Source organism: Eleutherodactylus coqui, chromosome 9, assembly GCF_035609145.1.
Source record: "Eleutherodactylus coqui strain aEleCoq1 chromosome 9, aEleCoq1.hap1, whole genome shotgun sequence".
Lineage (NCBI taxonomy): Eukaryota > Metazoa > Chordata > Amphibia > Anura > Eleutherodactylidae > Eleutherodactylus > Eleutherodactylus coqui.
This window is the reverse complement of record NC_089845.1, coordinates 55,236,072-55,263,504: the sequence shown is the minus strand read 5'-3', so window position 1 is coordinate 55,263,504 and position 27,433 is coordinate 55,236,072. Positions and strand designations below refer to the sequence as shown.

Genomic DNA, 27,433 nt, shown 5'->3' with positions numbered 1-27,433 from the left:
AACTTTTTAGTCCACGGCGCACGCGGATTTCAGCAGCAGAAGACCTGCGAGTCCGTGCGGAAAATTATTTTTAAATGCCTACCGGCGGTCACGGATGAGATTTTTTTTTGCCACGCAAATGTACTGCAGATCATCCGTGCAGAAAAAATAAATAAAATTGCAAGCCTAAAGTGCCTGCCTTCCCCCTCCTCCCCACCTGGTCTCCAAGCAACCAGAGAGGTATTTGCGGATGCAGTGCAGATCGCTCGCTTCCATAGAGAAAAATGGAGCCCATCCGCGAGGAATCTGCAGTAAAGTGGAGCATGCCGCGATTTCTTTTCTGTACAATAAACACGCAGTACAAATCCACATATGAGCATAGAGGTGCGGGCGCTCCATGCTTTCCTAAGGGTGGCTTAAACTGTGGATCTTCCGCGTGGGTGCTGATTAGAGATGAGCGAACGTACTCGGTAAGGGCGATTTCGCAATCGAGCACCGCGATTTTCGAGTACTTCACTACTCGGGTGGAAAGTACTCGGGTGCGCTGTGGGTGAGCGGGGGGGGGGGGGGGGGTGCAGAGGGGAGTGGGGGGGGGGGGGGAGAGGGAGAGAGAGAGGGCTCCCCCCTGTTCCCCGCTGCTATCCCCCGCCCCACAGCGCACCCGAGTACTTTTCACCCGAGTAGTGAAGTACTCGAAAATCGCGGTGCTCGATTGTGAAATCGCCCTTACCGAGTACGTTCGCTCATCTCTAGTGCCGATCTCAGATTCCGCAAATCAAATCCGCCCGTGGACATGAGGCCTAGGATGATAACAAAATCAGAGGTGCAATGTGGAAATGTCTGCAGCTACATTCATGGTAAGATTAAAGGATTTTGAGTGGGAAACAAGTGTTTTACATATTAATGGGACTTGTGCAAGTCAATGACCGCTGCACTTCCCCATTGATTACATAAGGGGGATCAGTCCCCGATTGGACGCTGCCCATCCTAATGTCAACCACAGGTTAGATATCTGATGGCTGAAACTTGGTAGGAGTCAAAGTTCTTGCATTTAGAGAGCGGGCCAAGAATATAACATTTGTATGGTGATAACATATTACAGGAAGTCTGACTACTGCTCACATAGCTACTCTGGAACAATGGTACTTATGGAAACAAGTAGCTTATGAACTGCTGTCAGGACGGTGGTCCAAAAGTAGTTATACAGTTTCCCCCTGAAAGTAAGACCTACCCTGGTTTTCGGGGGAGGCTTGAAATATAAGCCCTTCCCTGAAAATAAGCCTTAGCTAAAGTACATGAAAAAACAAAAGCATCAGTACTCACCTGGCCCGTGACATCTGAGTCCCCCGCGATGGTTCCCGGCGCTGCGGCAAGCTGCTGTGTCCTCCGCACTGAGATATCCTCTTCTTTCTGGTGACGGGACTTTGAATACCCCGCCTCCAGCAAAGTGAGCGCTGTGATTGGATCAGGCGCCAGCCAATCATTTACAGCCATTTAATGAATGACATCACTGAATGGCTGTGATTGGTTCATCGAGCGCCAGGACTGATTGGCTGGCGCTTGATCCAATCACAGCGCTCACTTTGCTGGTGGCAGGGTATTCAAAGCCCCGTCACCAGAAAGAAGAGGATATCTCAGCGCAGAGGACACCGCAGACTGCCGCATCACTACCGGAGACCAGCAGCACAAGGCACAGAGACGCTACAGATCAGACGAGTATAAGCCCCCTCCCTGAAAAAACAACACTGTGCCTCTTTTGGGGCAAAAATTAAAATAAGATGGTGTCCTATTTTCGGGAAAACACAGTAGCACCAGCCCATGCCGTATGGACACCTTCAAGTACTGCAGGTCTGCAGTCTTCGCTTGAGTTTTCCTTCAATAATGTGCAATTACAGAATATAGGAAAATATTGTCACATTTGTAGAAGCCAGAAAGTTTTCTATAATATTGACTGACCCTGAATGTGACGCTCAGAGTAGACGGTCCACTCCAGCAAAAGACGGCCCATAAATTTCACTAAATTACTGATGCGTAGAGTTCAGTGGATTGGTGGAAAAGCTCTATTAACAGAGTGTTAGATATGGGAGTATTCCAAGTATCGGTGGGAGAAAGAGTCGTGTCACTGTGTAATTGATGGGACGCAGCCAGAGTCGGTCCCCGGGTGGGGTGAGAAATTATGAAGTCACCTTTCATTACGCTTTTAATGAAAATATGAAGGATGTTTCCTGCGGGGATAATTCTCTCTGTAAATGTTAGGGAGATGAGATTTAGACAAGGTACCTTCTCCCCGGAGCTCTGCTTGTACCTCACTGCTACCAAGGCATCGGGCTGAGGGCAAGCTGGGCAGAGCAGGCTGCAGAAGTGGGAGTTCTGTGCAAGTCGTAGAAGTGCTTAAAAAAAACTAAACTATTCTTAAATTGATTTGCACTGAATGTGAGATTTTTTATTTTTTTTTACAAAATAGCACGAAAAACAAATACATTGATAATAATGTATATATGGTTTATATATAACATGCACAATCTGTTTGTTTCATATACAAATCCACAGTTCTGGGCCGATTTGAGTGAAATTTTGCATGAGCGTTCTTCAACACCAGGCGACGAGTTCTGGCGTAATTAAAAATCGAAACTTACCGACTTCCCCTGTAATTTTTGTTGCAAATAGCAAGAGTCACCGCTCAGCCTACATTTATTATACTGCTGAGGTAAAATGAAAGCTGCGCTGTGATTGGTTGCTACGGGCAACACAGATTTTCTTCTGGATAGCTTTCATAACGGTGCGGCACTGGCCTCGTTTTTGTGGGCCACTGTGTATATTTCAGGGCCACTATTCATAAAATCACAGTGCAATGCACAAGTATATTACCTAGTGTATATCTATGTGATATATCTCTCTCGCTCATATCCATGGCATCTCTCTCTCTCTCTCTCTCTCGCTCATATCCATGGCATTTCTCTCTCTCTCGCTCATATCCATGGCATCTCTCGCTCTCCCTCGCTCTTATCCATGGCATCTCTCTCGCTCATATCCATGGCATCTCTCTCTCTCTCTCTCTCTCTCATGCTCATATCTATGGCATGTCTCTGCCATATCCATCATATCTATCCCTGCCATATATCTCATATCTATCCACCCATGCCACATCTATCCACCCATGCCACATCTATCCACCCATGCCACATCTATCCACCCATGCCACATCTATCCACCCATGCCACATCTATCCACCCATGCCACATCTATCCACCCATGCCACATCTATCCACCCATGCCACATCTATCCACCCATGCCACATCTATCCACCCATGCCACATCTATCCACCCATGCCACATCTATCCACCCATGCCACATCTATCCACCCATGCCACATCTATCCACCCATGCCACATCTATCCACCCATGCCACATCTATCCACCCATGCCACATCTATCCACCCATGCCACATCTATCCATCCATGCCACATCTATCCACCCATGCCATATCTATCCACCCATGCCATATCTATCCACCCATGTCATATCTATCCACCCATGCCATATCTATCCACCCATGTCATATCTATCCATCCCATATCTATCTATGATGGTAGAGTACAATATTACTTGATTCAAATAAAGCTTCTCCTAAGTAAAAACAAACACTGGGTCGTATTCTGTACTATGACGTTATAGTCTACACATCATGCCCATAACGTCACGCACTATGATATTATACCAATCATTATTACAGTGCGCTGTATAGCGGCGGTGGCGGTACGGTTTTTCCCGGTACTGGACGGGTCACTCACATCCACTTCTCCATCAGGTGCAAAGTGTTTTTGTTGGGCTAGTAATGGGCTGTGTGAACACACATCTGCACATGACAAGCAGAAAGCAGTGCTAATTGTCAGCAGTGCCACAGAACGAGCCACGCAGGGACATAATCAGCACAACACATTTACACTTTGGGTCATGTAAAACTTGGGGAAAGAAAAGCCATTCTGCGAGCTAATAGGAAGCTTATTATGTCTAATAAGGCTCAGCCCGCCGCTGACACGCTGCAGCCCGATAGAGATCTCCAAATCCCATTACCTAGAAGATTCATCAGAAGATACAGACTTTACCACGGCTACACGAATACTAATATGAAGCGTTACTACCGTGTTTCCCCAAAAATAAGACAGTGTCTTATATTAATTTTTGTTCAAAAAGGTTTAACTTTTTTACATGTATAGCTACCTGGACACTATTTAAATTGACTTTTTTAATTAACTGTTAGCAGGGCTTAATTTTAGAGTAGGGCTTATATTTCAAGCATCCTCAAAAAGCCTGAAAAATCATTTTGCATCCTCAAAAATTTTGGAAAATCATGCTGTGTCTTATTTTCAGGGAAACGGTATCAGTCCGTGTCATCTAGGCGTCTCTGACACATGGCGTCTGACAGCACGCTGAGCCGCTCCGCTTGGTAGGGTCTGTTATATTTGGTAGGGGCCGACAACGCATCATGAGTCCGGCTCATTCACACGGGCGCAGGTGTTTACCGCGTTTTTCACACCCCCTAAAAAACACAAGGTGGCCCAAGTTATGTGGGTGTTCTCACAACCCACAGAAGAGAGGGTGTGCAAAAATACCCGCAGTGAAAACAGATGCTAATGTGTATACACGGCATTTAAGCAGCAATAGACTTTAATATGTAAAAAAACACACATCTGAAGACACAAATTTAATTCAACGGGTCTGCATTCCGTCCGTATTCAGTCAGTAACAAAATCCGAACTGAATATACCGCCATGTGAATCGGCCCTTAGGATGGTACCCTACAGTATCCGATGAGAAGAGTCAAAGGGTGCGTTCACACATGGTGATTTCAGCCTGCCGCTCTGCCCACCTCGCAATCAGCAGCCCCTCACTGCATCGCACCGAGCAGCCCACACCAGGCAACTACCACTGAACGCCAAGGCTGCCAGTCCGGTGATCAATGGCGGCATTGTACCATGCTTAGTGCAGCGCTAAATGTAAATCATTATAATTTTTTTTGTAAATCAGGAGCGCATTGGAAACCACATTGAAAAGGCATGCGGCCACCCCAGTGAGGTTTTTGGGTGGTTTACAGCCTTATTCCACACAATGAGACTTCACAAGTAAAATGTGAAAAAATCTATATTAAATAATGTGTTGCAATTGCTAACAATCTAATGTATATAATTGCCTAAAAGAAGTAAAAGCGCATACATAAATTTCATCAAAAATCGGGACAGTTTATATGAAGTGACTAGAGCATGAATGATATAAACCGATACTAGCAATAACATAGCGCCAAACAGTACAGCGGCTCTAAGAATCAGTTCACTTCATTAATTACTGAATGGAATCGCTTGGCTGTATGTGGTTTGCCGCTGCACGGGACCCTACCTTAAACGTCCCTCTTACGTGGAACAACTATCGGGCGTCCATAAGCGCCCAAACACCATACCAGCTTTCACACAGGAGCGATAATTGTTCAAGTGAATGCAGGCGGAGTGCGCTAGAGATCGTTTTGGACGTCCACCTCCATTCACTGTAAACAGGCAGTCTCTCAAACACTGAGTGACTCCTGTTTAAGCTGAGCAAGAAACTGGTCAGCAGTCATTCTGCCTCGATGAGCTAAAATAGAACGACTAGCGACTTCTCACCCAGTGCCCCGTCGGTGGTTGTATGTACACGGGCCAAGAGTCACCTGAAATCGCTCAGTTGAGCAATTATTTGGGTGACAATTGGTTCGTGTAAAGGTACCTTTGGACAAATATTTGTCTGTGATGATTTAGTGAATCCTGCACTGAGCGGGGGGTTGGGCCCGATGACCCTAGAGGTCCCTTCCAACTCTACTATTCTATGATTTTATGACATATGAGCGATTATTTAGGGGACTATTGGTGCGTGTAAAGGTACCTTAGGACATATGAGCGATTATTTGGGTGACTATTGGCCAGTGTACAGGTACCTTAGGACATACGAGCGCTTACTTGGGTAACTATCGGCCAGTGTAAAGGTACCTTAGGACATATGAGCGATTAAGTGGATGACTATCGGCCTGTGTAAAGGTACCTCAGGACATGTGAGCGATTATGTGGGTGACTATCGGCCAGTAAGAATGTACCTTAGGACATATGAGCGATTATGTGGGTGACTATCGGCCCGTGTAAAGGTACCACAGGACATATGAGCGATGAGGCGGGTGATTATCGGCCAGTATAAAGGTACCTTAGGACATATGAGCGATTATGTGGGTGACTATCGGCCCGTGTAAAGGTACCATAGGACATATGAGCGATGAGGCGGGTGATTATCGGCCAGTATAAAGGTACTTTAGGACATATGAGCGATGAGGCGGGTGATTATCGGCCAGTATAAAGGTACCTTAGAACATATGAGCAATTATGTGGATGACTATCGGCCCGTGTAAAGGTACCTTAGGACATATGAGCGATTCTGTGGGTGACTATCGCCCAGTGATAATGTACCTCAGGACATATGAGCAATTATATGGGTGACTATCAGCCTGTGTAAAGGTACCATAGGGCATTTATGCTGGGCAATGGTCACCCAAATAATCGCTCAAATGCCCTATGGAACCTTTACACGGGCCGATAGTCACCTAAATAATCGCTCATATGTCCTGAGGTACCTTTATGCTGGGCAATGGTCACCCAAATAATCGCTCAATGGTACCTCAGGACATATGAGCGATTATTTAGGTGACTATCGGCCCGTGTAAAGATACCATAGGAGATAGGAGCGATTATTTGGGTGACTATTGGCCTGTGTAAAGGTACTTTAGGACATATTAGCGATTATGTGGGTGGCTATAGGCACGTGTAAAGGTACCTTAGGACATATGAGCGATTATTTGGGTGACTATTGGCCTGTGTAAAGGTACCTTAGGACAGGGGTCCCCAACTCCAGTCCTCAGGGACCACAAACAGGTCATGTTTTCAGGATATCCTATGGTAAGAACACTTATGGCAATGTCTGAGGCACTGACAATAATTACATCACCTGTGCAACACTGAGGAAATCCTGAAAACATGACCTGTTGGTGGTCCCTGAGGACTGGAGTTAGGGAACACTGCCTTAGGACATATGAGCAATTATTTGGGTGACTATTGGCCAGTGTAAAAGTACCTTGGGAAATATGAGCGATTATTTGGGTGACCATCGGCCTGTGTAAAGGTACCTTAGGACATATGAGCGATTATTTGGGTGACCATCGGCCTGTGTAAAGGTACCATAGGGCATGCGAGCGATTATTTGGGTGACCATCGGCCCGTGTAAAGGTACCTTAGGACATATGAGCGATTATTTGGGTGACCATCGGCCCGTGTAAAGGTACCTTAGGACATATGAGCGATTATTTGGGTGACCATCGGCCTGTGTAAAGGTACCTTGGGAAATATGAGCGATTATTTGGGTGACCATCGGCCTGTGTAAAGGTACCTTAGGACATATGAGCGATTATTTGGGTGACCATCGGCCCATGTAAAGGTACCTTAGGACATAAGCTGTAATGTATGTTATAGAATGGGATTCCAGCATAGTACGTCTTTCATTAGAGAGCGGGTGAGCCGGCAGGTTCCAGCCTGTAGATAGGATTACAATAATGCCCAGGAACGATGGCTGTGTTTTTGCAGAAACGATCTAAATGTTCCAAGACAAACAGCGGTTTAATGCATTTAGGTGTGACATTCACATGTCGGAGTGAGTCATGTCGCTACATTACACTTTCTCTCTCCATAATGACCTTTCAGGATGGGATGTTTCTGAAGGGAAAGCCCACCACTGAGCGCTGCGCTGGACAGGTTAACCCCGGAGGAGGTCAAGCACAATTGTAGGAAAATAGTTTCCATAGACTTTCCAGTTGCTAGGTTAATTACCGTGTTGCTCCATGTGACCTTGTCATTACGAAACAATTCACTGTGTCAGTAATGTTAATTGTAGGGCAGTTTGGGGGAATTACCCAATTCTGAGAGCCCAATTAGTGCATTTATCTTTCAATAATTCTGGGCTTTTTGAATAGTTCTGGATTAAATGCTCAGCGATACAAGGGGGGGGGGTGGGGGACTGCAATAATATCCTAAAATGACATTGCAATGGGAGTGAACAAGTGTATGTGTCATAGCCAGGACAACCTAGTATGCCAGTAAAGAAGTAACCTCAGTAGACGCCATTAACAGGAAAAAAAGGTGACTTTATACCCAGTAGAAACTGTTGGGGCGCGGTAGGCATTCTCCCGGGTGGCACAGAATTGACAGGCATATTCCTTAGTGGTTTTGCTAAATGTTATTACAGATACAACATTGCTGACTCAGGGCTCATGTCCACCACCGTGTTTTCACCACAAATTATGTGAGTGTTGCATGAACGCATGATAAGTGTGAATGGAGTCAAAGTCTATGGACTTTCATTGATCCATGCACAATATGCCCGCTATATGTTAAATACGAGGACATTACTATGTTGTTTTCCCACATTACCATAAGCCGCGGCACCTACCTTAGCAATATGTATAGCCCTGCTGACCCTACAGAAGTTTAGGACTAAAATACCTCATCTCCAAAACTTCCAGCAACTCTAAAATATATTTTTACATGGTGGATCTGCTTTGGATTTTCCGCAGTGGAGCCAAAAGGTGTAGATTATGGTCTGGATTCGCTGCAGATTTCACACTCTATAAATAAAAAGGGGAAATGTGTGGCCAACCAGTACCAAAATCCACGTTAATATAAGCACCTTTTGATGTGGATTTGTCACCAAGGATTTTTCTGCTGCGGAAAATCTGTATCAAATCCACCATGCGTGAACATAACCCAAGTGTAACAATGACTGCCAGTAGTGGTTCTCCCAGTATCTGGGACTGTGAAAAATAAGTTAACAGATTAATGAAATGTTTGAAAACTTAAAAAAGGTTGTGCCAAGTTATGCCCTATCCACAGGCTAGAGGGTGACTATCCAATGGTTGGGAGTCTGACCCCCACCAATCGCAAGGTTTTGTGCCCCCTACTGGCACTGCCGGAGAGAAGAGTTCAACAGCTCAGCTTCATGGACATGAATGGAGAGCATGCGTGCTTGGCCACTGCTCCATTCATCTGGTGACATTTGGCACACCCGTTCTCGTGATCATGGGGTTCCCAGTCATCAGACCCCATTAATCACATAGTGAAACTATGGATACGGGATAATTTGCAATGTTGACACAACGCCTTGATACAATTTATGACTTTAGGGTATTTTTAAACGCTGCGTTGCTGATAAACAGTTTCGTTTACATACAAGGTACTTAAATTACTACTAATTGCTAGACCGGCACTTGCAGATTCAGCTCGGCAATTGTCGGGAAAACACGAGTGCTGGCGGCAGCAATAGCAGCCTATGGACTCCTGCACACTGGCAAGGGCGATATCACGGCCCAATATCGCCCTCACAATCCTTCTAAAAACCCCAGGATGTGAGGTGTTTTTACATGGAAACAGCCTGGCATCCCTGCGGGGTTCCTGTCATCCCTACCATGGCTGTCACAGCCGCGGAAGGAGATTGCGATGCTCTCCCATTGCTTTCAATGGGGCTGGAGCCGCCGCCGACCCCATTGAAAACAATGGGCCAAATTACAAAAAAGAAAGGAGATGGTGCGATTTTTTTTCCCGCACAGCATCACAGGAGCGAAAAGATCACAAATGAGAATGAAACTATTGATAATCATTGGGGTCATAATCATGCGTTTTCACTCACTCTCGCATTGCAAGAAAATCGTGCGATTTTATCTCCAGTGTGAAGGAGCCCTAAGTTCTTATTTATACAGGCGGTTTCCATCCAATTGCGATACGGACATAACTCGCACAAGAAAATGACCCATTATTTGCTTATTTTTTTAAACATGGGGAAATTTCTCTTGGTCCGAGCGTTCGATCTAGAAAAGTAACAGCATCTTTTTGGCTATGCGAAAAATTCTGCATGACACTCACATGTAAATGTGCGTTGGATATGAATGTCACACGCATGACAATCACATGAGCGGGGGTATCAATAGTTAAAAGAGGACTATGAGGAATGTTATTTAAAAGGCCCATAAGTGTGCAAACCATTACACCCCTTAAGGATCAGGGTGTTTCAGTCCAAAAGGACCAGACACTTAAGGATTTTACCCATGTGGTGGTTTCACGGCCCTATTTTTTTCCCTTCAGCTACCAAAATTATTTTTGCTGTGTTTTTTTTCGTAAGCTATAGGGCTACTTCTTAATATTCTTTTCCGTTTTTAGATTTATTAGGGGTAAAAAGCTAAAAAAAAATAAAAATAAATTAAAACAGATATGTTTATCTTAGCGTAAATATACTAATTTAAAAAATTAAAGTACAGGAACGGGTTCCTGGTTTTGTTTTGGACATTTTGATATATAATTTGTATAGTCTCGGCTTACAGGACAGTTTCAGGTTTGCGTCGGCTGTGGGTTGGAAAAGATGGAAAATGGATGGCGCTGAAGAGGTATTGTTCCATCTTTCTTATTTGCATAAATTTCGCAGAGGAGCATTGCCTTATAAAGTCTCCTTAGTCATCTCTTAGGTGTCCCCACACCCCATTCTGGGTGCTCTCCACTCACCCCTAGGTGTCTGCACACACTTTTTGGGTGCTCTCCTTGGGGAGACTATACCATCCCCTGATCCACTCACCCCTAGGTGTCTCCACACACTTTTTGGGTGCTCTCCTTGGGGAGACTATACCATCCCCTGATCCACTCACCCCTAGGTGTCTCCACACACTTTTTGGGTGCTCTCCTTGGGGAGACTATACCATCCCCTGATCCACTCACCCCTAGGTGTCTCCACACACTTTTTGGGTGCTCTCCTTGGGGAGACTATACAATCCCCTGATCCACTCACTCCTAGGTGTCTCCACACACTTTTTGGGTGCTCTCCTTGGGGAGACTATACAATCCCCTGATCCACTCACCCCTAGGTGTCTCCACACACTTTTTGGGTGCTCTCCTTGGGGAGACTATACCATCCCCTGATCCACTCACCCCTAGGTGTCTCCACACACTTTTTTGGGTGCTCTCCCTAAGGAGACACGACATTGCTTCCAAGCTGCATATGACACAAGTAATCTGGACAGCTTAAACACCATTGTGATATTCAGACACGCACTTTTCACGCATGTGCAAATAATTGCAGTATGTCCCATCTTGGTCTGCGTTATGGACCAAATTTGCTCCTTATAGACAATGGAATTGTGTAAATGGGCAGTGAAAACTCATGATATGTGCTGATTCCCTGCATATTTAAGCATGGAAGCAGGATAAATCTATGGGAACTTCTTAAGGGTTTTTTTTTACGCATTAAAAAATACAAAGCATACACGCACAAAAAAGCACACGCAAGATGATCCAAATTCGCAATGAATATGCAGTTTCAGCCCATGAAAACACTGCGTATCTCACAGAATGCAACTGCATCTGCCCTAAATGTACCTACCCCTTACAGGGCTATGAAGCTCTATGCATTATAATAGTGCTTCTTCCCTTCTATTTCTCTAGCTCTGAGGTTCCTACCTTGGAGGGTGGCTAGGGTGCCTGGCTGTCAGAGCTGTTCCGCCACCTGAGTGTGGCTGAAAAGGTGCACACCGGAGCTCAGAATCCAAGATGGCACCCACGCTCTATGCTGGCTTCGCCCCATCTATCAAGCACATTCTCTGGGGAAATTGGAGAGCCTGGACCTCGTTGTGAGCCACATACAATGACGTGGCAGGCCAGATTCAGGGGCCTTGAGTTTAACACATGTGTATCACAAAATTGCATATTACAGCCCATACAGCTAATTGTTCTTACCTCTAGATGCTCTAAGATGTAAGGAGGGTTGGTCATGCCCAGTCTCAGCATTGCACTTTCAGGGATAACTTCCACCAACTTCCAGAGAAGAGTAGGAAGATCCGTGCCAATGTCTCTGCCGTAGGCTCCCGTGTCCTCACTGGTCAGCCAGATTTCACAGACACCCTCTGTCAATAAAACAAGGACATTAGTTGTATTTCATTTATCATACAGCTGTTGCTCTTTTTAATTCGGTGTTTCAGAGGTCTATTATGCAGCCATTCTGGACTCTGCCTTTTAATGAATGATACTAGATAGCAGCACGTCCTGTGGGATACTCAATGGGTTATTAAGCCCATTTTAGAACCACCATCCTAGTGCAACAATAAAGGAAATGATTAGCGGGTTAAGTAGATATTTGCAGTCATGAGCGGTACATCGCAAGAAATCACTGCACGATCATAAATGGCAGATGCATTACTATCGGAGTAGGGACAGGGCTTGGCATGGTTTAAAAACCCCTCTAATACTAGTGATGTCGCAGTCAAAATGATGCAAAGACTAAATTATATATCCCTTGTGACAATGAATAATCTGAATCAGACAAAGATATATCTACTCTTGCATACAAAAGAACTCTGTTAGTAGACGCGGATACATTTTACACCCCAGCTACAACTAGTGTGTTGCACCTCGGGTGTCTCTAGCGGTCTCAAGAAGTACGGCAAGTGTCGGATGAACACAGTTTACAGAATCCTCAAACACCAAATTTTCACCGATTCCACCCAAGTACCCCAACAAGTATAGACATGAGATACTGAACCCATGAACCACATGATGTGAATGTGCTGCCACACTATAAATTAGTACATAGAATATGAACACAAAATCCATCTGTGAACCCAACCAAATGACCCTTCTACACACAAGTGCCCACTTCTCGTTTGCCCTGGAGTTGTCATCACCGACTCATTCGCGTTCGATCAGCCTGTTGAGAATCGCGCAGTTCTCGTTCACTTATCATCAGTGTTTCACATTACTATGAGAAATAAAAGAATGATCAATGTTTAAAGTGCGTGACAAGTGAATGAGTTTGCGCTGATTTTTATGGCAGCTGAAACTGAACGACGAATGAAAACCTCAAGTTTCTCATTCAGTCGATCAGTCGTTGGCTCACGTTTAAACTTAACGATTATCGTCCACTTTTGTTTGTTTTTTTGAGCGATGATCGTTCCGTCTACACGTTCCTTAACCCCTTTAATGGCACGACCAGAAAATCTCTGGGGCTTGCTGCACTGACCAAGCAGTTAAACCCTGGAAGATTTCCGTGGACAGTGCTAGTGCTGAAATGCAGGCCAGGACACAGTTATTGTGCCACTGTACACGTTTGCCATTTCGAATTACCTCAGGAAAATCTCTGGGTCTTGCTGGGCTGACATGGTAATAATAAACCTGCCACTGAAGGGGTTAAGAGTTCAGCTACTCTTTAATTCCCTTTACTACTGCACTTTTTGTATTGTCCTCTATTTATCCAGATCCTCAAGATGTCGACCTACTACAGAATGAGTTGTTTTCCAAACCAGCCTGCCTCCTATTTAATGACTTATCTTCACATTTTTTTTTATGATAGTTACAAAAAGTGTTCAATGTTAAATTACCTGCATTTATGTGCTTTATTTGATGTGTTCCATTCAACAACGATCTCATGACAAGCGAGCCATTCTAGGAGGGGGGAATGTAATTCTCCACCGTGGACTACAGACTGCCACTTATAGCATACTGTATTCTGTCGCAAGTACCTCCATTTTTAATTTTACAAAGGTGGGGATTCACCAATGGGGACACCCACTGTTACAAGAACAAAGCTGCTCCAGTGCTCTTTCGAGTGCCTTTTTGGCAGAGATGTCAGGATCTTTACGCTAAAAGCCCGGCCATTGACCGGCTCATTATAGTCCTATTCTAGTCTATGGACAGCATGTAAAATAGCCCTGCAGGGAATATGAATTCTATTTGGCTTCTCTGATCAAAAGCTTCTATCTGTAAAGAGATCAATTCTTATATTGGGCATATGTTTGAGAATTGTACTTCATGCAGTTCCCAAAAGCAACAGTTTTGCATGAGAAGCGGGCAACAATTTTAGATACTTTGCAACTCAAGCAAGTCAGAAGAATGTATTGTCAGTAAAACAAATTAGATACAATTCATTCTGGGAGGAAAATCAAATGTGTCAACTCCTAACTGATGGAGAATTACAAGCCTGATCAAAAAGCATGTTATAGAAGAATGAAGCAGAATGAAACAAGTGGCACATTCTAAATGCCCGATGCCCCACTCTGTAGTGAAAGTCATTTTCTACCCATCTGTATTCCGCAGCACTTTGTAATCAGTTCCCATTTCTTTTTCAGTTTAATGACATTAAGCGGCATACTTAATTAAGCAAGTTTAATGGCCTATTAATTCCTGTACAAAACCATTCTATAACTGTCCATGCAATATCACGGACAATCACAGCAGGTATATCAGAATGTCAGAATTCTGTATCCGTCTCAGTGTCAAGGGGATTGGATTTTGGCCTCTTTCACACGGGCGACAGCGATATCACAGCGGTGTTCTGTGCGATATCGCTGCATTTTCTTGCGGCAATAACGCGACTTTGTAGCGCTCTATTGCTGGGATTTTCAAGGGGGCTTGAAATATAAGCCCTATCCTGTAAATAAGCCCTGGTTGCATAGAAAGAAAAAAAAACACAATACATTGCCTGCCCGGCGCTATCTGCTCCGCCACACTTCTCGTCCCAAAGCTCTGGCACACTTGTCTGTAGTCTTCAGCCAGTGTAGCTTTAAAGGGGGTTCAAAAATCCCGCCTCCAGGAAGTGCTTGCTCTGATTGGTTCTCAAGCGCTGTGGCTCAGCCAATCACTGCAGCGCTCAATGAACCAATCACAGCCATCGCATTGAATGTTAATATTTTTTTTTTCTATTTTTTTTTTGGGGGGGGGGGGGAAATCAGGATGTTCTCTAGCTTGCTCTGCGCATACCAACACATAAAAACAGATTAGATTAATAGAACATATGGTGGATGCGAATCTAATACCTTCCGTTATACATAGACTTCAATTTAAAAAAAAAAAGAAAATGATCCGCCTGACTTCAATATTTTTGGAAGGAAACGAAGTTCTGCAGCCTGCATTATTTCTTCCATTAAAAAACAGAAACCTGATGCACCGGATGTAAGCGGAGCAATACACTGAGCATAACTAATGCCTAACATGTTTTAATAGGAAAAAAACAGACATGATGCTTTCCATTTTTCTCCTCTCATGATGTAAGAGGCAAACGGAATGGAAAAACTTAGGTGTGAACATAGCCTAAGAATAAACATGAGAAAGTACTCAACATTTTGATTGCTATTGTTTTATTTTTCTCTAGAATACATTAAGGCCGCTCTCACACGAGCCACTTTTTACCGTGATTAGTGCAGCGTCCCGAGCGCCGTGGGTAATCGTGGTGCAATGCTCCCCTTGATTTCAATGAGGCCTCGTAGACCTGCGCCTGAATGTGGCGCTTCTAACGCCTTCATTTTTGAGCGCTGTCTTTCTATTTTTGCCCTTTTTAACTTACTTCATCACAACAATGGAGTGCATTAAAAAACACTGTCCAGCGCTCTGACAAGCGTTCAAAAACACAGCTCAAAATCACGGTAGAAATTCTGTGATTTCTAGCGGCGTTTTCTGAACACATGTGAAAGAGTGGCCTTGGCGGTTTAATGTAAAACGTTGATCTAAGGTCCTGACATGTCTCTCTTAAAGGGCACCGCAAACTACGATATGGGTATCAAAAGTGAGGGGATAGGGGTCTGGGATGCTACTTTTTATACTTACCATATCCCCTGTTCCAGTGCTGTGCCCCCTGAGGAATTGGCACACACACAGCTCGGCCCTTCCCACAAGGCTGTATGCACGCTCTATCATAGTGATCAATAAGAGAGCGTGCGCACACAGCCTTGTGAAAAGAGTCGAGCTATGTGTGCTGATTTCAGGGGAACAGGGGATTCGGCGAGTTTGAAACATGGCTCCCAGACTCCTGTTCCCTCACCTTTGAACCCTATAAAGTAGTTTATGGGGCTCCAACGTGCTGAATGAGACTCTTTAACCCCTTGAGTGGCACGCCCGGAAAATTTCCGGGGACGAGCTCCACTGCTCATAGCAACATAGCCCGGAAGATTTCCGGGCTATGCATCACTATGGGAGCTGCAGAGCACAATGCCACAAGCTGTGACAGTGTGCTCTGCCTGCACAGACCCACAGAGAACAAAGCAAGGGCTTTGAAAAAGCAGCAGAAGATATTGCAGATATGTCGGCAACCTCCTGCTTTGTTTACAGGTTGCCATAGAGACCATCGGCTTGTCAGAAGCAAGCCGATGGTCTCTGTGGCAGGGAGCGCTGGTTGTTAGCTGTCAGAGGACAGCTAGGTACTAGCTCTTACAGCAGAGATCAGAGAAAACCTCCGATCTCTGCTGTGTTAACCCTTTACATGCTGCAGTCTATGTGACTGCAGCATGTAAAGGGTTGTCACTGCAGCATGTAAAGCGCTGTCATCATCGGACCCCCGGAATGTGATCAGGGGTCCTAATGGGTCCCTGTGGAAGTCCCCTAAAGGGACAAAAAAAATAAAAAAAAAAATAAAAAAAAAAAAAAGTAAAAAAATTATTTAAAAAATTTAAAAAACAACACTTGTCTCCCTTTACTTTGTAAAAAATCCAAAATACAATCACACATGTGGTATTCATGTGTCGTAATGACCCAGAGAAGGAAGTTAATACATTATTTAACCCCTTAATGACATGGCCCCTTTTTTTTCCTTTTTTCCCCATTTCTTTTTTTCCTCCCCCCTGTTTAAAAAATCACAACTTGTCCCGCAAAAAACAAGCCCTTATATGGCCATGTCAATGGAAAAATGAAAAAGTTATGGCTCTTGAGACGCAACTGCAAAACTAGTTGAAATTCAATGATTAGACCATTTTAAAAAACCTGCCCTGGTGGGCACGACAGGGTGGTAGGAAACCTGCCACTCAAGGGGTTAATGGACATACCTCTACATTCAGCTGGAAATGAAGGCTATCTAGGGACAGTAAGTAATTATATGTGGCTTGATATACAAAGAGAGCTTATTTTTACGTGATTCTCAAGAAGTTTATGTGCTTGAACAGGAGGGAATACAATTGCTTGCATAGACAGGAGTAGTTGTGCTAGAATTGATGAAGGCCTATAAAGGATTGATGGCATATCTATACCTGTCCAGCCTTGTATACAGACACAATGCCTTTACACCTTTTGTTGTACTGAATGGCTGCTCTGAATGGAAATCAGCAGGATGACACAGCGCTCTATTCTAGCGGCAGGCGGCTCACTACATCAGTCTCCCAAGCATTTTATCACATCTAGCAGGAGTTCTTCAGCACAGAAATAGCCTTTTATTGAGTGTTCCTTATGATGATGAATCTTTCTATGTGGCATAGCTGGCACCAAATATATTTACGGGACTGGCAAAAAAGAATACAAGTTCTTCAAAGGCAGCTTTTTGCTAATGAACAAGTATAGGTTCAACGCGGGTAAACCTATGCTTTACAGAAACAAAGAAAAGGTTTGTAACATATATATAAATATACACACACATACATATACATAGCTCTTTCTCATCTCCCTCCCTCCCTCGCACATCTCCCTCCCTCTCTCGCACATCTCCCTCCCTCTCTCGCACAGATCTCCCTCCCTCTCTCGCACAGATCTCCCTCCCTCTCTCTCACAGATCTCCCTCCCTCTCTCTCACAGATCTCCCTCCCTCTCTCTCACAGATCTCCCTCCCTCTCTCTCACAGATCTCCCTCCCTCTCTCTCACAGATCTCCCTCCCTCTCTCTCACAGATCTCCCTCCCTCTCTCTCACAGATCTCCCTCCCTCTCTCTCACAGATCTCCCTCCCTCTCTCTCACAGATCTCCCTCCCTCTCTCTCACATCTCCCTCCCTCTCTCTCACATCTCCCTCCCTCTCTCTCACATCTCCCTCCCTCTCTCTCACATCTCCCTCCCTCTCTCTCATAAATCTCCCTCCCCTCTATCTCTCATATATCTCCCTCCCCTCTATCTCTCATATATCTCCCTCCCCTCTATCTCTATCACTATCATTACTTGGCTAGAAGCATTCCTCAAAATTATTGGGTCTACTGATGTAATCCCCGGTTAGCAAAGCAAGGGCTTTGTAATAATGCTCATACACAGAGAAAATTGGGAAAGTCTTGTAAATGCAAGATTGAACATTAACCTATACAGCCTATATATCACATACATTAAATAGTGTAATTTAAGAGATCTTACCTTACACATATAGGAAGTGCAATCAGTACTCTAGTCTAATGCACATATTGCCACAGACTCTATGAGGGCGGTGATACATAGTCAAGTACATCTAACAAAAAAAGCAATACTGACTCCTCTACAGCTGGAATTGTAATGCATGGTTAGATTTATGGCCAGTATAAAATTACATTCCCAAGTCACAGAAACAAGCATGAAAAAACACAACCTATAAGAGCAAATAAAGTTTACCGATGGCCATCAAAGCATTGCAGTCCTTTAAGGGAAGCAGAACGCTGTATGCCATAGCATCTTATGGGGAATGGTGGGAGTCACACTTCAGTAAGAAAAGCTGTGACCCAGCTAGGTCTTGTGTTATCAAGGCCACAGAAATCTTTCATGGGCTCTATTAAATTCTAGGTTTGCAGTATCAGACGGCCTAAGGAGGGTGAAGAATAAGTACACAACAAATCACTTTTGTCACTGTACATGGGAAGGTCATCAAGCCCCCCCAACCAAAGCTTCAAGAGAGTCCTCTAAACCCCGACTTGATGAAACTATAAATATTGCAGGCTATAGAGGTTAGACTGCAGACTTATTTATTGATATGAACGCTACAGTGCTTCAGACTACTTTTAAGAGACAACGAAAGAAAAAAAGCCTTTACAATCTTCAAATACGCTCATAGTAAAAAAAAAAATCAAGCAGAAGGAGTTGTCGGAATTTAATGAAACTTTCTCTGTGTGATTCTAATGGTAACGAGTGCTTATAATATCACAGCGAAAGGAGAATTATGGAAAACTGAATCCTTGAAGGGAGGCTCTAGTACCCTGTTGGGCCATCTCTACCTTGGATATAAGATGTGATACCACCTCTAGCTTGGATACAAGATGTGATATGGCCGGACATGAAGGCTCTAGTACCCTGTTGGGCTGTCTCTACCTTGGATATAAGATGTGATACCACCTCTAGCTTGGATACAAGATGCGATATGACCGGACATGAGGGCTCTAGTACCCTGTTGGGCTGTCTCTACCTTGAATACAAGATGTGATACCGCCTCTAGCTTGGATACAAAATGTGATACGGGTGGGCATGTAGGCTCTACTACCCTGTTGGATCACCTCTAGCTTGGATAGAAGATGTAAAACATGGGGGCATGGAGGCTTAAGTACCCTGTTGTACCACCTCTAGTTTGGATACAAGATGTGATGCATGGGGTCATGGAAGCTCTAGTACCCTGTTGTACCGCGTCTATCTTGGATACAAGGTCGATACAGGTGAACGTGGAGGCTCGAGTACGCTGTTGGGCCACCTATATCTTGGATACAAGATGTGATATGGGTGGGCATGGTGGCTCTAGTACCCTGTTGTACTACCTCTAGCTTGGATACAAGATGTGATATGGGCTGGCATGTAGACTCTGGTACCCTGCTTGACCGCCTCTAGTTTGGGTACAAAATGTGATGCGAGCAGGCACAGAGGCTCTGGTACTCGACTGGGCTGCCTCTAGCTTAGATGCAAGATGCGGTATGTGCAGGCATGGACATACAGGTTCCGTATGGTGTATTGCAGCATAGCGGCATGTTTTTAAAATGATACAGTTGCCAAAAAATATATATATATGAAAATGGTTTTGCCTTCTGCTTTACTTAGATTTATTCAAAAACTGTGGGGTCAAAATACGCAGCACACCCATAGAATAATAATTTGTTAAGGGGTCTAGTTTTCAAAATGGGGTAATTTGTGTGAGTTCTCTGTCGTTTTGGCCGCTCAAGGGCTCTACAAGTGGGCAATGGGGCCTAAAACACCTTCAAGCAAAATGTCTGTTCGGAAAGCCACCGGTTGTTCCTTTCGGTTTGGGCCCCGTTGTGCATCCAGACATAATATTAGGGCCACAATGGGTATGTTTCTGAATATGGGAAACACAGGCGTATCCACTTTAGGGTGCAAATCTTCATTTTCATGTGCATTATAGAAAAAAAAACAAAAAACCTGTCTTTAAAATGAAGTAAACAGATCGAAATATATAGCTTATTAAAAAATTTCTACAGCATGTTTGCACATATATGACATATCGCAGTTGAAAATGTGAAAAAACTAACATTTTTTTCAAAATGTTTCCAATTTTGTTGCTTTTAATAAATATACACAGGTTCTATTGGTTCATTTTTAACCACCACCTAAATGAAGTACAATATGTGGCGAAAAAACAATGCCTGACATGTCAGATTTCCAACATTTGGTCGGGTCATTAAGGCACAAACAGGCTTGGTCACTAAGGGGTTAAACGGTCACCGAACAGTATAACCAATATGTATAATGACTTTGTTCTGTTTTAAGGGGTTTTCCTGGATTTTTGGGACAAGCTCTATATTGTAATGGCACCACTCTAGGGTATAATGTAAGGTATTGTATAACTTTTATTACATTTTTGGGGGAGGGCACGAAAAAACCCTCAGAAATATTGCATTGTTTTGGGGTTTTGTCTTTACAGTCTTTATAACTTTCTTATTTGGGTCAGCACGATTACTGCAATAACAAGTTTATATAGGTTTATCTACTACCTTAGCACGTTTAAAAAAAGAAAGAAAATCTGCATCGTCGCATTCTAAGATCGATAGCAGTTTTATTTTTTTGGCAGCTGCTATGCGAGGTCTTGTTTTTTTGTGGGAAGAGTTGCATTTGTTATTGGTAACAGTTTGAGGTACATGTAACTTTTGTATTTTTTTATTGCCGCTTTGGGACGTGAGCAAAAGAAGTCAAAGCAATTTTGGCATTACTTCTTAAAATTATTTTTACAGCACTCCCCAAGCGAGATATATATTTTCATTGGGTTGTTGTGAACATTATCAAATAATAGCCATTATGTGCTCTTTTATGAAAAAAAATAAATATATATATATATATAATATAAAACTTTATCCATTTTAAAAGGGTTTCTGTGTGTGTGTGTGTGTGTGTGTGTGTGTGTGTGGGGGGGGGGGGTAAATTAAACTTTTATGAACTTTTGACACTATTCTTTAGTCCCTCAAAAGGAAATGAAGATGTGATTGTTAGATTGCTACAATAGTACACTGCATTAATTACATAGAGCATTGTACTCTGCCTATGGCAGCAACCTATTAAACTCTGCCAGACACTGGATCTAATAAGGTTGAGTTACATGGCAGACACGGAGGCCTTTGCAGGCCTTCAGCGGGTATGGTAACCCATTGGTGGCTTGTCAATCCATCCAAAGTATGGAAGCAACAACTAGGTGCAATAATTACATTCTCCTATCCAGAGAATTGCTCCTTTATTGTAATCCACATAAATGGATATAATTGCTAGTTGCTGCTCCCATACCATGGATGGATTGACTGGATACATGTATCTGTGGTCGGGATCTTATATGGAGCGTGCAGTGTTGCGATGCTTCGCACAATAATTGTGGTTTGTAAGTGTGCTGTTGTCTACAAGTTTTATGTTTCTACCATTGTTGGCTTGTGATGGCATTGCGGGATGCCAATGGGTGGCAGAAGGAGCCACCTCCCCTCGGTCATCTGCCGCAGTTGCTACTGATTGTGCATTGTAATTGGATAAACTTCCAGGATCCGAGGTTTCTCCATTCCTAGCAGTTACAGCAGGAGCCTGGCTGTCAGTAGGCAGGCAAGCCAACACCTTAAAAAGTTGTATGCGCAGGTTCAAAGCCCATCAATAAGAATGCATATTGGGAACTCCGTTGTTTACATGTGCTGCTGCAGAAGACACAAAGTACTTCCCGTCACCCGTTGCAGCAGGCGGACATGTTCAGTCCGCAGCATAACAAGTGGCGCTATTTATTACGCTAGTTTATTATATAGGGAAAGCTACTTTATTGGTATAAAACACCTGTAACTTAGATTTCATTCCCGGCATAGTTAAGCCTCCGAGTCTCTGTATTACCAATACAAATGCATGTGTATTGTCAAAAGCTTATGATAGATTACAAAAGCAATCTCCTAAGAAAAGGTTAGGAAGGAACAGTGACAGGCCCTTAGACTTTATTGATTTCTTGGAACACATCATACTTTCTTCTAGATAAACATTCTGCATGGACACTTGCTTATTCCAGGGCAGTGTGGATTTCTGCAGGTTGTCTGGGCTCCAGGCCCTTAGCGGTGACCTTCCTGCACCTATCAATAACTCTCTAACCTCTATCCTATTCCCTTTCCTACTGAGAATTCTTCTGGCAGCTTAAATAGCAGCCCAGACTGCTGAAATACATCTCCCTCCGCAATGCTAAAATCTCAAAGACCATCTGCCAAGAGGAAGCCTGACAGAAAGGTTTGTCAAAAATGGCTTGCCGTCTCAGGGACAATCAATCCAAGGCTGCCATGCCCGCTCCTCGGCTTGGCCTTTACAATGCACTGCTAGATGAACGTCAAGGCATTCCGCGGCGAGGGAGAGACAGGGGTGCTCTGTGACCTGAATTCAATTTCATTTGATCTTATTGTGCAGTCTAATGTCACCGTCACCTGCACCCAGCCTCTTCATTAGTGTGACAGCGCAGTGCGCCATGTCAGGGCATGTACTGGAATAACTGACCGCCGTCTCCATTAAAAGTTACAACGGCTTCTATTCTGCATCTATAGATTTCATGCCATCACTAAAACACCTAGGAAATGCTGCGGTTAGCAGATTCCACTAGTTAATTAGCTATGTATCTGCTGCAACTTGTTCCCCAAAAGAAGACAAGAGTGAATATGTGGAGCAGAAATGATTATAGATATGCAGCTAACGGGCAGTAGTTTGGAAACACCGGGGCAGATTTACCGTCTTAGGCAGGTTTCACGCTGGCGATATAAAATCGCACGATTGTCTCACAATGCGAGAGTGAGTGAAAATGCACGATTACGAAACCGATGATTTTCATGGGTTTCATTCTCATTTGCGATGTTTTCACATGTTGTGATAAAACAAAATCTGCGATATCACATATTGTTTGCAGGGGGGCCCGCGGCTGCAGCACCTGCCCCACTGAAATCAATGGGAACGTATCGCTATCTCCTGCTGTGGCTTTGGCAGCCTTGTCAGGAGATTCCTTGAGACCTGCAGGGATGCGAGGCTGTTTCCATGTGCTTGAATGTGGCGATTCTAATGCCACGATTTTCAAGCGCTGCCCACTCTATCTTCACGCATTTTAGTCCTTTTTAATGCATCTCATCACAGTGATGGAGTACGTTAAAAATCGCTGTCAAACGCTGTAACATACTGTACATTCAAGAACGCACCGTGAAATCACGGCAAAATGCTGCGGTTTCGCACTGCGTTTTCTGACCGCATGTATGAGAGCAGCCTAAAGCCTCAAGGCCTCATTCACACTGGCTACAAAATCGCACGACTTTGTAGCGCTACAAAACGCATGCATGTGAGGCTCGTGGTGTCCAGCGGCTTCTTTCACATGAGCGATGTTTTGTAGCCTGAAAGAACCCATTGGAAACCATGGGCTTCACATACATGCAATTTTGTAGCGCTACAAAGTCGTGCGATTTTGTAGCTGGTGTGAATAAAGCCTACATGGCAAAAGTGTGTCAGGCAGCCGGATTTGGTCCATTGACTGGGGCTAAATCTACGTGCACATCAGAACTCCGAGGTTCAGCCTCAGAGCTCTGACGCAGGTTAATGAAACAGATCCGTGTACATGTCCTAAGTGGTTACACATGGGAAACAAAGGAGATCAATGCCTGGTTCATGATATGTTTTCCCCAGATGTTAGCAGAGAGCTGCATGTGTACTATTCCTCTAATGCATGTCTAAATGGTAAATGGTGGGACCATTTCCCTCCATCTTCGCCTCTACAATGCAGGTTGTTTTAGCATTGTAAAACAAAAACAAACTTTTCAGGGTGAAGAGAACTATATAATGGTGGTTTCACCCACAGTTTTTTGTGTTTTTTTTTTAATTCTTTTGAGCCAAAACCAGAATTAGATTTATAAAGAATATGAAACAAAGTACAGACTTAGGGCTCATGTCCACTGACCGTGTTGGAGTACCACAATGTCTCACATACATACGCCAGAACCAAGGTTTTACAAAAGCATAAAACCTATCTTTACATTTTTGTAGTATGAAACCCAACATGGTTAGAAAGTGAATGTCGTCGGCAACAAAGCAGAATAGCATGTCCTGCACTTACTAAAGCCAAAGAAACATAATGCTGTAATATCAGCTTTAAGAATAATACATTAAGAATATAATGATTAATGGGATGATTCATAAAGCACCACATATATCTTTCCTGGCCATGAATCGACAAAATCCAATTAAGCTAATGACCCAAATCTCATTGTGTGTTTCATACCCAACCCTTCTCCCAGTGGCTGTCTACACAACTTTTTTAAAATAAAAAAATCTTACAATCACTCAAAGTGGTAACCAACAGAAAAAGATTATCCGATTCATCAATAAGATAGATGATGTAATTAGTCCTCAGTGAAAGCTTGATGCATTGGGTTTCCACCCTAACGTAATATAAGCATGTGCAAAATTGTCATCTGCCAGGACTTCTTCAGCCCCAGCTCATTTGGCCTCACTGTGTCAGCAGAGGGGATCAGAAGCATCCTTTACTCCAGACCGACTAACGCTAAAGGTGGACACAGCAGCGAATGAACTTTACATTTCGAAGTGGAACTATAAAAGTAATGCAAAAATCAAGTTAAGAGTTAAACAGGATCTTCATTAGAGTCAGGGATCATATTCATCAGCTCATTTCAAAACATACTCAGACGCACAAGATGACCCTTTTATCACTTAGCTTTTTCTCAAGATGCCTTTATTCCTTGAATGAATTCAGCCACTCAGTCTCATCAGTCTTTCACCTACAAGTCTCTGGTGAGGCCCATCAAAGGCTACTTGTGATGGTCTAACAGAGGACTAGGTGGGAATCTTCAATCAAACGTACATGGCCTAGGTATTAGAGTATCTTGACGCCACCAGGAAGTCCTGGTGGAGTCAAAAGTGACAGGGGGTGACGCCCCCTGTACCTGATTGGAGGGTCAGCAGCCTGGCCTGTAGGTCCTGGAAGGCCACTAAAATCTGCCGGAAAGCACATACAGCAGACCCTGCTATATGCCCCCGCTGCAGCAGGTACAAGTGCCTTCCTTCTAGGTAGGGACCCAGAAGCCGCAAACCCCCTGACTATGAAGCGGCTGCTCCTGATCCGCTGCTGGCCCCCAAGAGGCCCACCCTTCTCCCACGCAAAGTGAGTGTCAGCGCGATCCAGGGAGCCCACAGGGCCGGTGGCAGAGACACTGTGAGGCACGGGCTGCACACTGCAGCAACAGACACCGGGGCCGCCCCAGAAGCGGCGACCGCTCCACTCCCGGAACTTTTGAAATCTGCGCCGCAGAAGGGAGCACACATAACCGGCAGTAGAGACTGTGAGAGCCTGCGGGAAAAAACTCCTGCAGCAGACGCCGGCCCTGGTCCAGAAACGCCCACCTCTTCACTCCCCCACCCAATGTAATGTGATGATGGCCCCCGATGCAGGAAGGTGACAGGGATGCCAAAACAAACAGTGACTGCCACTGGCCACAGCGCCACTGCTGCGCACAAGGGACCCAACGTCGTCGGGGCAGTGGCAAATGCACCTTGGCTCTCGGATGGACGGAAGGCTACAGCAGCAGGACAATCATACAGAGCCAGGTAAGAGGGTTGTAGCACTGCGGCGGGTAACACTTTGAGGGACGTCACCTGAGTTACATGCGACACTGCTTCAGCCATTCCTGCAGGTTTGAGGACCTTTACCTTGTCTGCCAATCGAGAGCAGGAGGTGTGAGAGGGGCATTTCCCCTGTCAAACCCTAGCTTCCGATGGCGTCAAGGTACACTAATACCCATGGCCTAAGCATTAATCTTCAGGACACAGGCAATTTTTGTTTTTAGCATTTTTTCAGCCTCATCAGCCAAGATCCATAACTTTTTTTCCCCTTCCGTTGCCATCACTATATAAAGTCTTGTTTTGCGTGATTTTTTTTTAATATGTTCATTTAATGTACAATTTAATGAATTGAGAAACTTATGCTTCTTTGTGTCACCATATTATATAGCAGACTCAATTTTGCCATTTTTCCATCAATGTAGGTGCGTTTAGGCTTGCTTTTTTGTGGGGTGACCTGTCATTTTTAAAATGGTACTATTGTAGGGCATACACAAACTTTTTGTTCACTTTTTTCAATCATTTTATGTATGGTAAGTTGGCCAAAAACCAACTATTTTGGCATTGGATCTATCGTTTTTACAATGTGGCATTTCGATAGAAGAAAAAGCGATGCATGTAACTTTTTTTCTTCCAGTATTTTAATCCAGATCTGCAACGAATCCCCGGCCGAAGGTTCAGACGCAGATTGGAAAGCGGCCAAACTGGATTATGTTCAGTTTTACAAGGTCCGGCTCTAACCAGCAATACTAGATCTCTGGAAACGACTTTTTAACATTAGTTGAAATGAATTTACTAGAGGGCGGGCGGACTGTTTTAAACAATAGATGCAGACGGATTTTGTTTTTGATTGATGTGCCATAAATATTGGCAAACAATCGCACGCTTTTTTTTTTTACTGATACAGGAAAATAAAAAAACTAGTTTTCTGCTGGATACTTGTGAAACAAGCCTTAGCTAAAAGGAAAAATTCATCAGGTGACATGAAAGTACAGAGATAGTGTGTCAGCCAGGCAGGGAAGTCATAAATGTCAAGCTTTGATTTACTGCACAATGTCTGCAGGTCCCTCACCGAGCCTTAACATTGTGTCATCAGAAATGTTCAGCTGAAAGCTATTTTAGATATGCAGGGGAAATTTAATACGCTAAATTTACTAAAATTCTGGCTCAATTTGCAAAACAAAACCCCAAAAACCTCACGTACATGCCTTGCAACACATTAGGTGGCGCAGATTCTTCCTGCGCTTGTTTGACAAGGGGGTGTGGCTTGAGAAAAGGATGTGCCTTAAATGCAGCAACATGTGTAAAATCTGTCACAAAACATGCCGACTACTATATGTTGTAAACTCAGACTTGACCGTCTAAAAATGCACCATATTTATTATCCAGCATGAGCCACTGTGATAAATGTGGCACATTTTTAGACTGTCTAGTCTAAGTTTACATTGTCTGTTAGAGATAATTAGTAAATCTGCCCCAGGGGAACCACACAGCCCAAGGATGAGGACAGCATGGAGTGTGAAAGAACCACGAAAGAGAGAACACACACTACCAGCTACAGAGTATCCACTGCCTTGCGGCGTGTAAAGGCTCATTCCCACGACCGTGA

The 27,433-nt window shown here is 44.0% G+C and overlaps 1 protein-coding gene across 1 annotated transcript in view; it reads right to left on the bottom strand.

Annotated features, from left to right (window-relative positions):
- CDKAL1 (CDK5 regulatory subunit associated protein 1 like 1) overlaps positions 1 to 27,433 on the bottom strand; it is a 596,376-nt gene that overhangs the window by 262,704 nt on the left and 306,239 nt on the right. Inside the window, exon 9 of the mRNA XM_066579425.1 lies at positions 11,817 to 11,983. Within this exon, the coding sequence (XP_066435522.1) occupies positions 11,817 to 11,983 (167 nt within the window). The remainder of the gene's footprint in view (positions 1 to 11,816; positions 11,984 to 27,433) is intronic.